Source organism: Oryctolagus cuniculus, chromosome 12 (assembly GCF_051225735.1).
Source record: "Oryctolagus cuniculus isolate XC-2025 breed Fujian yellow rabbit chromosome 12, ASM5122573v1, whole genome shotgun sequence".
Lineage (NCBI taxonomy): Eukaryota > Metazoa > Chordata > Mammalia > Lagomorpha > Leporidae > Oryctolagus > Oryctolagus cuniculus.
In genome coordinates this window covers 25901993-25915543 of record NC_142878.1, presented here as the reverse complement: position 1 = coordinate 25915543, position 13551 = coordinate 25901993, and the positions used below count along the sequence as shown (strand labels likewise).

Here is a 13551-nt window from a genome sequence, read left to right as displayed (position 1 = left end):
CCTAGCTAGGCAGTTCCAAGACTTCTGACCTACAGAAACTGTGAGATATAAATGGGTATTGTATTAAGCCACTATGTCTATGATAATTTGTTATCCATCCAATACAATGAGCTAGAACTGTAGCTCCAAGGACTCAATAAAAACATATTTAAGAACGAGATATGGGGCCAGTGATGTGGTGTAGTGGGTTAAGCCACCACCTGCAGTGCTGGCGTCCCATATGGGCACAGGTTCAAGACCTGGCTGCTCCACTTCTGATCCAGCTCCCTGTTAATGCATGTGGGAAAGCTGCAGAAGAGGCCCAAGTGCTTGGACACCTGTGCCCATGTGGGAGACCTGGAAGAAGCTCCTGGCTCCTGGCTTCCACTTGGCCCAGTCCCAGCTATTGTGGCCATTTAGGAAGTGAACCAGCACATGGAAGACCTATCTTGCTTTGTCTCTTCCTCTATCTATATATAACTTGGCCTTTCAAATAAAAAAAAAAAATCTTTAAGAAAAAAAGGCTGAGATAAATTAAAAAGGCATTTTATCAATATATATTGTATTGGTCACAGTGTAATGAAATTAATATTATTTTTACCATCCAATTTTTTTGGATACACTGAATTAAACAAAGGACCTCTAAGTAAAAAAGTTAAAAAAGTAAGCTATAGTTATTATTTTATAAGTCCTAAAAAAGCCAACAAATGAAAAAGCAAATAACTCTAAAAACCAGGTAATGAATTATTTTCCAACTCAGGTGATTTCCAACTTCTTGCTTTAAACAAAATTAAAGGAGAACCTAATTAAGTTGCTGGTTAAGAAATCATCAAAAGCAAACTTTGATGACAGGTATACTATGTAATTTTAAACAGTCATATAATTTGAAGTTAAAAACTGGATTTGGTATCTTTAAATGTTTCTTCTATTTATGTAACAAAAGTTCTTAGGATTTACATCTATAAAAATGGAAACAGGAAAACAACTGATGCTAAAACCTGATTTACTAGAGCAAGACCCTATCTCATTATAACAATAAATAATATTTGCTCATGAAACATGAACTAAAAATCATACAGAGTATACAGATATTATTGAGATATGCATATTCAATATTCATATGGTTGGTTCTAGGGGAAATTTTTAAAAATTCAATATTAGACTTTTTATTCTTATAAGAAGTATAAATACAAAGGAGAGATAAAAGACTTTTAAACATATATATATATATATATATATAAAACACACATGTATGTGGGGGAAGTGGAATGAAAAGTCACAGGGATAAAAAGTAAAATTATCAACTGTTAAAGAAGCACTCTGACATGTATTTTTAGAGATTTTTATTGATTTGAAAGGCAGAGTTATAGACAGAGAGAGAGACAGAGAAAGGGAAAGAGCTTCTATCAACTGGTTCATTCCCAACATGGCCACAATGGCTGGGGCTGAGCCAGATCATAGCCAGGATCCTGGAACTGGCATTTTAGATGGCAAGGGCCCAAGTGCCTGCACCATCTTCTGCTGCTTCTCCAGGCACATTAGTAGGGAGCTGGAACAGTACCGAAGCAGCTGGAACTTGAACCTGCACTCATATGGGATGCTGCTGTTGAAGGTGGCAGTTTAAACCCCTGTACCAGAAGGCAGGCCCCAACATGTGCATTTTAAAAGGATGGCAGGTATAAAACTATTTGGGTATTTAGATTGCATTACATACACTTAAAAGACTGATGGAGGGGTCAAGGTTGTGGCATACTGGTTTAAGCCTCCATTTGCGATGCCAGCATCCCACTTGGGTGCCGTTTCAAGTCCCAGCTGTTCTGCTTCCAATCCAGCTTCCTGCTAATGTACCTGGGAAAGTAGCAGAAAAATGGCCCAAGTACCCCTGCACCCATGTTGGAAACCCTGATGAAGCTCCTGGTTTCAGCCTGGCCCAACCTTGGCCACTGTGGCCATCTAAGGAGTGAACAAGTAGATGGAAGATCTCTGTGTGTGTATCTCTGCCTGTCAAATAAATAAATAAATCTTAAAAAAAAAAAAATGACAGAAACGTTTTACAACTTCACTATTTATAACACATACAAAATCATCCTCTGAAAGTATTTACAATGAAACAATGAAAATTGTTAAATATCAATGGAAAAACATGCAGGTTTTGTGAAATTCTTTGGGGGATATGCAGGGAAAGAAATTAGAAAATTTCTACTTGAGGAGAAAGAACAGAGAAGCTGCAATGTGTGGTATGAGAGAGGGAAAGGATGATAACTAGGTTGCTGGCTCAGGAACTGGGTATATCATTTATCCTGGAGATGTAGGTTTTTGGGAGAAAATAACAAGTCTGGGTTATGTTGTGAACACCTGTGAACATCCCCATGGAACTCTTCAAAAAACAAGACAGATGTAGCAGTTTTAGATAGACTTCAAGGAAAGGTCTCTTCAAGAAGTTTTACTATAGGGTCCGGCACTATAGGTGACGGCATAGCGTCATCTGCTGTCTGCAGTGCCAACATCCCAGATGGGTGTTGGTTTGAGTCTCAGCTGCTCCACTTCTGATCCAGCTCTTTGCTATGGCCTGAGAAAGCAGCAGAAGATGGCCCCAGTCCCTGGACCCCTGCACCCAACCTACATGAGAGTTCCAGAAGAAACTCCTGGCTCCTGGCTTCGGATCGGCCCAGATCCAACAGTTGCAGCCATTTGGGAAGTGAATCAGCGGATGGAAGACCTCTCTTTCTGTGCCTCTGCCTCTCTCTAACTCTGCTTTTCAAATAAATAAATAAAAATCTTAAAAAAAAAAAAAAGACATTTAACTATAAAGGTTCAAATGACTTTAAAGGGCCAGTTAGGTGATTATTTAGGGAAGGGTGTTGCAGGCAGAAGATACATCATCTACAAAGTTGTGAGACTAGGAACAAGGAAGCCAGTAAAAGGCAGGAGTAGATCAGACAAGAAAGGGTAGTAAATAAAGTAAGAGCATTACAAGGCATGAGGGACAGCACCAGAACATACAAGAGCTAGCCACTGAAAGGACTTTGGTTTTTTTTTTTTTTTTTAAAGATTTACTTGAAAGAATTACACAGAGAGAAGGAGAGGCAGAGAGAGAGAGAGAGAGAGAGAAGTCTTCCATCCGCTTGCTCATTGGCCACAATGGCCAGAGCTATGCCGATCAGGAGCCAGGAGCCAGGAGCTTCTTCTGGGTCTCCCATGCGGGTGCAGGGGCCTAAAGACTTGGGCCATCTTCCACTGCTTTCCCAGGCCATAGCAGAGAGCTGGATTGGAAGAGGAGCAGCCGGCTCTCAAACCGGCACCCATATGGGATGCCGGCGCTTCAGGCCAGGGCATTAATCTGCTGCACTACAGCGCTGGTCCCAGAACTTTGACTTTCATTCAAAGAAGCACTAAGTTCTTAAGAAGAGTGACACAATCTCACTTTACTGTGTTGAGAGGAGATGGAATGAGGCAAAAGTAGAAGAGAGGTGAACAACAACGAGGCTGTCTCAATACTCTAGGAAACTGATGATGACTTGGCTCCAGGTGATAGAAGTGGAAAAGTACAAAATGATGTCTGAATATAGTTGTAATGTGAAATAGAGCTGAAAGGATTCGCTGACAGATTAGAAGTATGACATGAAAAAAAGAATTAAAGCATAGCTACAGATTTTCAGTTTGGGCTGGCATTGTGGCACAGCGGGTTACGTGGCTGCTTGGGTTACCCAGATCCCATATCAAGTGCCTAAGGTCAAGTACTGTGTCGGGTTCCAATCCAGCTTCCTGTTAATGTACACCATGTACATTATGTACATTAATGTACACTTCATTCCCTGCTACCCATGTGGAAGACCCCAGTGGAGTTCCTGACTGCTGATTTGAGCCTATCCCAGCCCCACTAGGGCAGTAAACCAGCAGATGGAAGATAATCTCTCTTTCTCAATCTGCCTTTCAAATAAATAAACTTTAGAAAAGACTTTTAGTTTGAGCAACTAGAAGGATGAATAGCCTCTTACTGATAAGGGAACCACTACAAAAGGAGCAAGTTTTGGGGGGAAGGAGGGATGTCATTATTAGTTGAGATATCTAGCATGTCTATGTGGAAGCATTCAGAAAAAAGACAAACATCCCAATGTAGGAGAGATCAAATTTGGAAATCATCAGGTACAGATGATACGTGAAACAGTGAGGCAGAGTAGAATATCTAGGAGAATGAGTGTAACTATAAGTCTAAAAACTAAACTCTGGGGAGGTCAGAATGAGGTGACTGGGAAAATAAAGAGGAACATGAAAGGAGAAGACCCAAAGGAAAATGCAGAGAAAACCAGGAGAGTCTGGTGTTCTGAAAGCCAAAGGAGGAAAGGATTTCAAGGAGGAAGAGATCAACTGTAACGTGCCTCTAAAAAGTCGATTTAAAAACTACAATAGTGCTTTGGAAAGGAAGAGATACTGTTTTGAGTTTACAAAATCATTTAATGTAGTGGGGTATAGAAAACTACTTGAACTAATACTAGTGCTCATATATCCAGATCTTACTGGTATTTGCACTGTGTTGCTTCACTCCTACACAATAACATATGAATTACTGACTGCATTATACAGTTCAAAAGCTTACTACTGAGCTGGCGCCGTGGATCAATAGGCTAATCCTCCACCTTGCGGCGCCGGCAAACCGGGTTCTAGTCCCGGTTGGGGCGCCGGATTCTGTCCCGGTTGCCCCTCTTCCAGGCCAGCTCTCTGCTATGGCCAGGGAGTGCAGTGGAGGATGGCCCAGGTGCTTGGGCCCTGCACCCCATGGGAGACCAGGAAAAAGCACCTGGCTCCTGGCTCCTGCCAGGATCAGCGCGGTGCGCCGGCTGCAGCGGCGGCCATTGGAGGGTGAACCAGCGGCAAAAGGAAGACCTTTCTCTCTCTGTCTCTCTCTCTCACTGTCCACTCTGCCTGTCAAAAAAAAAAAAAAAAAAAAAAAAAAAAAAAAAAAAAAAGCTTACTACTTACTATCATGTTTTTATGTAAAAGAAGAAAAGAATTTCAGGTTGTTAATTTTTAACATTTCTATATCACATAATGCTAAATCTATTAGTCCCATTAAAATTCCTTGCTGATCCAAATATGCAGGCTAACAGAGGATATAATCAAAGTACTATTCCCTTGAACAAGAGGCTATGGTTAATATAAAAGACATATATTTGATTTATGTCAAGTGGTAATATAGGTAATGCTTTGGCTACTCAGCATAAAACACTTTAATGGAATATTACTGCTCCAAATATACCATACCAAAATTAAACTGAAAATAGAAGGCGACTACTAAATCATGGCTGACAGGGAGCCAACTGCAGCAAGTTAAAACGCATTCCTAATGCTCATCCAGTACTGGCTGAACCCCTTGAGTCAGTTTGGGTCATTATTAGTTTGGAGTAATTCCAAATGACTCCCTCGAGTTCTACTGTTACATTTAGTGGCTTTAAGAAATCCAGATCTGGCCTTATGTCAAAACAAAAACAAAAATTAAAAAAAAAAATCATAGGATGTCTTACTAGTTTCTTGTTTAGACTGATATTTCCAAACACGATTCTAATCAGGTTAATCTAATTACTTCGGTGTATAAATGATAACTCCACAGTAAGTACTTCTTATTCTCAATTAGAGACACTAACTAGGTCTACCTATATATAGTCTACCACAGTGGCCTTATCTCCTTTTTTGGTTTGTTTTTTAAAAACAAGTCCTGTTCCTATCCTTCCCTCTGTTCAAAATCTCTCCCTTTCTCTTGTTAATTCCAACTGATCTTTCAGATAATTGTTTACTTCTTTTTCTATCTCTCCCAGGCCTCTGCCACAGCCATGTGGGATGCAAGCTTTGTGACAGTAAGGGCCTTGCTAGGTCCTCATGACCAAGAACAGACACTAGACACTCAGTAATTTATTTTAATATATCCTCCAGAATTCAGTACATCTTAAAGAAGGCTTCTTTGACTCCATTACACACCAGTGACATTAATTTTATTTTCTCAAATCACCCTATACTTTTCTTGTTGGCCCAAGGAAAGATCTCCTGTCATTTTGGGACCAGCACTGTAGCATAGTAAGCTAAGCCTCCGCCTGCCATGCCGGCATCCAATTAGGTGTCGGTTCATGTCCCAGCTACTCCTCTTCTGATCCACCACTCTGAGATGGCCTAGGAAAGCAGTAGAAGATGGCCCAAACGCTTGGTCCCCTTCACCCCCGTGGGAGACCCAGAAGAAGCTCCTGGCCCCTGGCTTCAGATCGGCTTAGCTCCGACTGTTGCGTCCATTTGAGAAGTGAACAAGCAGATGGAAGACCTTTCTCACTGTCTCTCCCTCTCTCTAAGTCTACCTCTCAAATAAATAAATGAAATATTAAAAAAAAAAAAAAGATCTTGTGCCATTTTCTAAAACAAACTTCTGAGACACAGGCACAAAGGCAGAAACACGGGGCTGATGCTGTGGTGTAGTGGGTCAAGCTGCCGTCTGCAGCACCAACATCCCACATGGGAGTTAGTTCAAGTCTGGCTGCTCTACTTTCAATCCAGCTCCCTGCTAATGTGCCTGGGAAACAGCAGAGGATGGCCCAAGTACTTGGGCCCCTGCACCCACGTGGGAGACCCAGATGAAGCAAGCTCCTTTCTCATGGCTTCAGCCTGGCCCAGGCCTGGTGGTTGTCATCTGGAGAGTGAACCAGCAGGTGGAAGATCTCTCTCCTCTCTCTGTCTCTCCCTATCTCTCTGTAACTCTTTCAAATAAACAATTCTTTAAAAAAAAAAAAAAGGAATTAAAAAAAAAGGCAGAAACACTAAACCGCATCAGATTTTACATACGCGTTTCTGAATCAAAGCTCCTAGTTTTTCTTTGCCATAGATTGCTATTAATTAATCCAGACATTCTCTCACATCTCTTGCCTTTTAGATAGCTATCTACCAGCAAATTATCATGGGATGGAGAGATTCATATTTAACCTGAATCAAATTAGACTCAGTAACAAAATAACTCAACCAATTCTTTCTGGCTCTCTCTGACATTTCCAACTACAGATGGTAAGACAACAGACATTTTCTTTTCCATGGATAGCTTGGTTCAGAACAATTACAGAAAGGACATCTACAAAGGAAGGATCAGGGACTGAAAAATCTGATTAAATCATTTTCAGATAGAGTGGGTATTTAACATAGCATTGAAGACACTTGTGTCCTGCATCAGAGCACGTGAGTTCAATCTGGGCTTCAGCTCCTGACTCCAGCTTTCCAACAATGCAGATCCTAGGAGGCACTGGTGATGGTTCAAGTGATAAGATTTCTGCCACCATGTGAGAAGCCAGGATTGCGTTCCTGACTTTGGGAGCTCCCGACCCATGAGCCAGGAGCTTCATCGGGGTCTCCCACATGGGTGCTGGGGCCCAAATACTTGGGCCATCTTTCGCCACTTTCCCAGGCCATTAACAGGGAGGAAGATTGGAAATGGAGCAGCTAGGACAAGAACTGGTGCCCATATGGGATGCCAGTGTCACAGGTGACAGCTTTACCTGCTATGCCACAATGCCAGCCCCACTCTGTATGTTTTTAAATGCCTACGTGAGGTTGTGCTTTATAAATAAAGAACAAATAAGCAAAAAGGTAAAGAACAATATTTCTATTTCCAAAAGTACTTTGCCATAAATCTAATTTTTCAACTTTTGTGTTTCTACATAGTGAAATGAATACTCACTGTTTTTGAAAAAAACCCTTCCATTTTCAACATCAACAATGGTGCTTTAAAAAATAAATACATACTCATAGAGACATGCACACATGAGCATACATACACATGGGAACTTCAAAAAGTTCATGGAAAATAAATAAGCCATAAGTTTATTTTTGCGCAAAAAATTTCTGACGGATGGGCATTTGGCATAGCAGTTAAGATACCACTGGGATAACTGTATTTCATATTGGAGTATCTGGTTTAAGTCTTGGCTACTCAGCTTCTAATCCAGCTTCCTTCTAATGTGCATCCTGGGAGGCAGCAAATGATGGCTGACATACTTAGATCTTTGCCACCTATGCTGGTGACCCAGATTGGGTTCCAAGCACCTGGCTTTAGGCTGGCCCAACACTGGCTGTTGCAGGTACTTTTGTGGGAATCAGCTAATGAATGGAAGGTCTCTCTCAATCTCTGCCACTCTTTTTTGTTTTAAAGATTTATTTATTTAAGTGAAAGGCAGAGTAACAGAGAGGGAGGAAGAGGTGGAGAGATAGAGGTCCATTCGCTGATTCACTCCCCAAATGGCTGTGACAACTAGGGTCCGGCCAGGACAAAGCCAAGAACCAAGAACTACATCCAAATCTCCCACAAGGCTGCAGGGACCCAAAGACTTAGGTCATTTTCTGATGCCTTCCCAAGTGCATTAACAGGCAGCAGGACAGGAAGTAGAGCAGCTGGGACGCAAACTGGTGCCCATATGGGATATCAGCAACATGGGCTACAGCTTAACTTGCTATATACCACAATGCTGACCCCACTCTTTTTTAAAATATACATATATATTTATTTATTGACCCGAAAGGCAGAGTTACAGAGAAGCAGAGGCAGAGATAGAGAAAGTCCTCGCCGGCACCGCGGCTCACTAGGCTAATCCTCCACCTTGCGGCACCGGCACACCAGGTTCTAGTCCTGGTCGGGGCGCCAGATTCTGTCCTGGTTGCCCCTCTTCCAGGCCAGCTCTCTGCTGTGGCCAGGGAGTGCAGTGGAGGATGGCCCAGGTGCTTGGGCCCTGCACCCCATGGGAGACCAGGAAAAGCACCTGGCTCCTGGCTCCTGCCATCGGATCAGCACGGTGCGCCGGCCGCAGCGTGCCGGCCGCGGCGGCCATTGGAGGGTGAACCAACGGCAAAGGAAGACCTTTCTCTCTGTCTCTCTCTCTCACTGTCCACTCTGCCTGTCAAAAAAAAAAAAAAAAAAAAGAGAAAGTCCTCCATCCACTGGTTCACTCTCCAAATGGCTGCAACAGCTGGAGCTGGGCTGATCTGAAGCCAGAAGCCAGGAGATTCTTCTGGGTCCCCCACGCAGGTTAGGGGCCCAAGGACTTGGGCCATCTTCTACTGCTTTCCCAGTCCAAAGCAGAGAGCTGGATTGGAAGTAGAGCAGCTGGGACTCGAACTGGCGCCAACATGGGATGCCAGCACTGCAGGCAACAGCTTTATATGCTATGCCACAGCACTGGCCCCTCACTCTGTCTTTAAAATACAATGAAAAATAAGAACCTTCTAAAAAGTACTTAAAAAAAACTTTTGAAATCCATGCACAGTTTTTTCATACTATGTATTTTCCATGAACTCAAGACTACCCAGGTCTCCCATGTGGGGAGCAGGGACTCAGGCACTTGAACTATACTCCTCTGCTTTCCTGCCACATTAATAGGGAACTGGATCGGAAACAGAACAGCCAAGTGCTACAACATGGAATGCTGGATTGCAATTGGCAGCTTAACCCACGGGGACACAACATTGGCCCCCAAAACTTACTCTTTTATGTTCTTGCAGGAAGTTAACTAATTTTGTATCTAACCTAACAATCTGAGCTCAGTACTCTTTTATTAAATTGTCTATAAGTACTTACCTCCTCAAAGTTTCTCATGAGCAGCTTTGACATTTTACTAGTTCTCTAAGTAATAGGTTGAATCAAAACCAATGACACGTGTCCATTGACATTTGCACAAAAATCATGATTTTACCTTTCTGAAAGCTGTATTTTAACAATTTCAGAGACACTGCATTATGTCACACTGGGTTAAGCCTCAGCTTGTGATGACAGCATTGCATACTGGAGCACCAATTTGAGTCCCAACTGCACTGCCTCAAATCCATGACCCTGCTTAGACACCTTGGAAGACAGCAAAAGATGACCCAAGTATTTGAGCCCTATCACCATGTGGGAGACCAGGATGGAGTTCATGGCTCCTGACTTCATTCTGTCCCAGCCTCAGCCATTGCATACATTTAGGGAGTGAACCAGCAGATGGAAGATCTCTTTCTCTCTCTGTCCCTCCAGCTTTCTCTGTCATTCTGTATTTATATATATATATATATATATATGTGTGTGTGTGTATGTGTATATATATATATAATATATATATATTTTGGAAGTTCCACCAAGACACCCAAGTGGACTAACTTGATAGAGTCAATTAAACTACATTACTCACTTCACACACACATAAATACTCCTTACAGAACTTGGAACTCAGAAATACTATTTCATTTTCATGAAACAAAACATCATAATTTAGAATTTTCAGTCTAGGTGATAAACACCTTTAAACAAGGGCCTTTACTTTTTAAAATCCACCTTTGTATTCTTAAGATCCAGTATGGTATCAAGAACCTAAAATGTGTTCAGTAAACACTAAATGAATCAAAGAAGCTGGAATACACCACATGCTCCATGGTAACACCAACAAAAGAAAAAAATATTACAGTAAAATCCGGGTAGTTTTATATAGCTAGTCAACTGCAGAAAGGAAGCGAAATTCTAGATGCTTGAAATGTAAAGGCAATCTCCCCAGAAGTGGCAGAAATCCTCACTGTGCAAAGACATGGTTACAGACACCACAATTTGAAATTTTCAGCAAAAGAAGAATGAACTTCAAGTCCCTTAAGAGCTACAACTTGGGGCCGGCGCTGTGGTGTAGTGGGTTAAAGCCATGGCCTTAAGCGCCAGCATCCCATATGGGCGCTGGTCCTAATCCCATCCAGCTCTCTGCAATGGCCTGGGAAAGCAGTGGAGGATGGCCCAAGTCCTCAGGCCCCTGCACCCACGTGAGAGAGCTGGAAGAAGCTCCTGGCTTCGGATCAGCGCAGCTCCAGCTGTTGTGGCCATCTGGGGAGTGAACCAGCAGATGGATGACCTCTCTCTCTCTACCTCTCTCTGTAACTCTTTCAAATCTCTCTGCTGTGGCCCAGGAGTGCAGTGGAGGATGGCCCAAGTGCTTGGGCCCTGCACCCCATGGGAGACCAGGAGAAGCACCTGGCTCCTGCCTTCGGATCAGCGCGGTGCGCCAGCCGCAGCGCACCGGCCGCGGTGGCCATTGGAGGGTGAACCAACGGCAAAGGAAGACCTTTCTCTCTGTCTCTCTCTCTCACTGTCCACTCTACCTGTCAAAAAAAAATCTTTAAAAAAAAAAGAAAAAAGAGCTACAACTTTTAGCAGACACTACAAACCCACATGTTGCAATGTCTCCAACACCACAAAATGATATAATCCAGATTACTCTGACCAAAAATTTTCCAAAAACATAAAAAATGCACCTCAGTTCTATAAGAGCAAGTTAATAAGTTTTTTTTTTTGTTTTGTTTTGTTTTTTGGTTTTTTTTTGGACAGGCAGAGTGGACAGTGAGAGAGAGAGACAGAGAGAAAGGTCTTCCTTTGCCGTTGGTTCACCCTCCAATGGCCGCTGCGGCCGGCGCATCGCGCTGATCCGAAGGCAGGAGCCAGGTGCTTCTCCTGGTCTCCCATGGGGTGCAGGGCCCAAGCACCTGGGCCATCCTCCACTGCACTCCTTGGCCACAGCAGAGAGCTGGCCTGGAAGAGGGGCAACCGGGACAGAATCTGGCGCCCCGACCAGGACTAGAACCTGGTGTGCCGGTGCCGCAAGGCGGAGGATTAGCCTAGTGAGTCGCAGCACCGGCCTCTAAGTTTATTTGTTTGTTTGTTTGTTTTTGTATTTGCCTCAAAAGACTAAACTTTCTTAGATGTATTTATTTCTTAGGCATAGACAATACCATAAATGTAGCATATGACAACATAGTATCCACATAAGGTACCTATATTCCAGGAAACAAGTAGGACATACAAATGCAAAGTAACAGTACCAAAGCAATGTACTAGAATGGGATGCTAGCCCTAGCTTTGTTTCCAGCTCAATCTGAAAAATTAATCTGTATCAGTACATGAAGAATTATTAGAGTCAAAGCTACCAATTAAGTAAATCATGCAACACCCACTCCAATGCCATTTGCTACCAGAAAGTACTAACGGTTATACACCTGTGTCCCAATGCTACCCATAAGGCCTGCCTGACAACCGCACTCACACTTCTGTGTGGCAGCAGGGCTAATTAATATCTAAGCATTTCCCTCTTTTTAATTTAGGCCAGGTTTCATTATCACTACTCAGCACACTTTCCATTTCTTTCCCTTTCTGTACAGAACTGGGCTGTACATGGAAGAATAGTCACTTTAATGTCCCGCTTTAGCACTTGCTCTAACAGTGAAATAACTCTGCAGCCCCCTCAGTCACCTCCACCAAGTTCTCTAAAAACACAGGACTTGGTGTTTGCTCCACGAGAAGCAGCAACAAGTCTTTGTGAGAAGGAAAATCTGAAACTTCAAATGCATGAGGACAATGTTTTTACCTTTAAAACACATGTCTTACTTTCATTTATGAAACTGAATGTGCAAAGACTTATTTTCCAAGCGCTGTCTTTTACATTTTTATTATTTTATATTCCTTCTTACTTGGCACAGAAGGCAGAAGGGACTAAGTTTGCATCAAGGGCAAAGGGAGCCCACGTTCAGCTGCCATTTACGGCCTTCCAATGTGCTTGGACCTCAAAAAGGATTTCTTATAAAAATGACCGTGTGATTAGTAATTAAAATCACAGAGGAAGCCTGACGCCGCGGCCTCCTGAAGAGATGCGCCCTAGCAATGCACTCAAACTCCAAAGATGGATTTCGATGAGCTTGCCCCTGGTTTGTTCCTTAAAATCCCTCCGAGTCCTCCATCGCACCTAGGGAAGACACGCACGGAATTCTTTAAGGGAAATCTTCTGTAAGACACCTTTGGCAGGAAGCGGGAGGCGCTTTAAGTTCACCTTGAGAGCTGCAAAGGTGAGAATCCTGACTCACTGACATTCACACACGGGCTAAAGAGCCGGGCTACCAAAAAACAAAAACAAAAAAGCTCTGCCTCTCCGGCAGTGGGACCCTTAGACCAGCACACTGCCTACGGGGGGCTGCCCCCCAAAGTCATTACCCCGCCCCCAAAAGGTGTTTTTGTTTCAGAAACTGTCTGAACGCCAGCGGGACCTTCTCGTGCCGAATTCAGCCCGAGGACAACAAATTGGTCAACGGCGGAAGTTGCCTTTCGAAACGACTGCAACATGAAATCCAGTTTTATGATCATAACAAAAACCTTCCTTCCGGGATCAGGCAAAAAAAAAAAAAAAAAAAAAAAAAAAACTTGAGAAAAGGTCTTTCTGGATGCAACGGGCAATCGCTGACCCTCCCGTCTCCAGCCAAAAACACACAGCTCGGCCCCGGGGTCCCGAGCCCTCGGAGGACGAGCTGCGCCCCGGCAGACCCTCCGGGGGGCCCCCGGGCCGGACACCTCGGCCGCCCGCTGCGCCGATGCAGCCCGCGGCCGCCCCGGCCCTTCCCTCGGCCGTCCCGACCCCAGCACTGACCTTCCGCAGGGCCGGGACCAACAATCCCCGCCATTTCGGGCTGTTCTCCTCGCTGAAGAACTCGTACAGCTGCGGCGCCTGCTGCATGGCCCCGGCAGCAGCGCCTCCGCATCGGGGGCGGCCCGTGGGCCGG

The 13551-nt window shown here is 43.7% G+C and overlaps 1 protein-coding gene across 2 annotated transcripts in view; it reads right to left on the bottom strand.

Moving 5' to 3' along the window:
* Positions 1-13551, bottom strand: part of SOS2 (SOS Ras/Rho guanine nucleotide exchange factor 2) — a 105342-nt gene extending 91791 nt beyond the window's left edge. For both annotated transcript variants that reach the window (XM_002718299.6, XM_051822817.3), the window contains exon 1: positions 13419-13551. In XM_002718299.6, coding sequence (XP_002718345.2) covers positions 13419-13505 — 87 coding nt within the window. In that variant the 5' untranslated portion in view covers positions 13506-13551. The remainder of the gene's footprint in view (positions 1-13418) is intronic.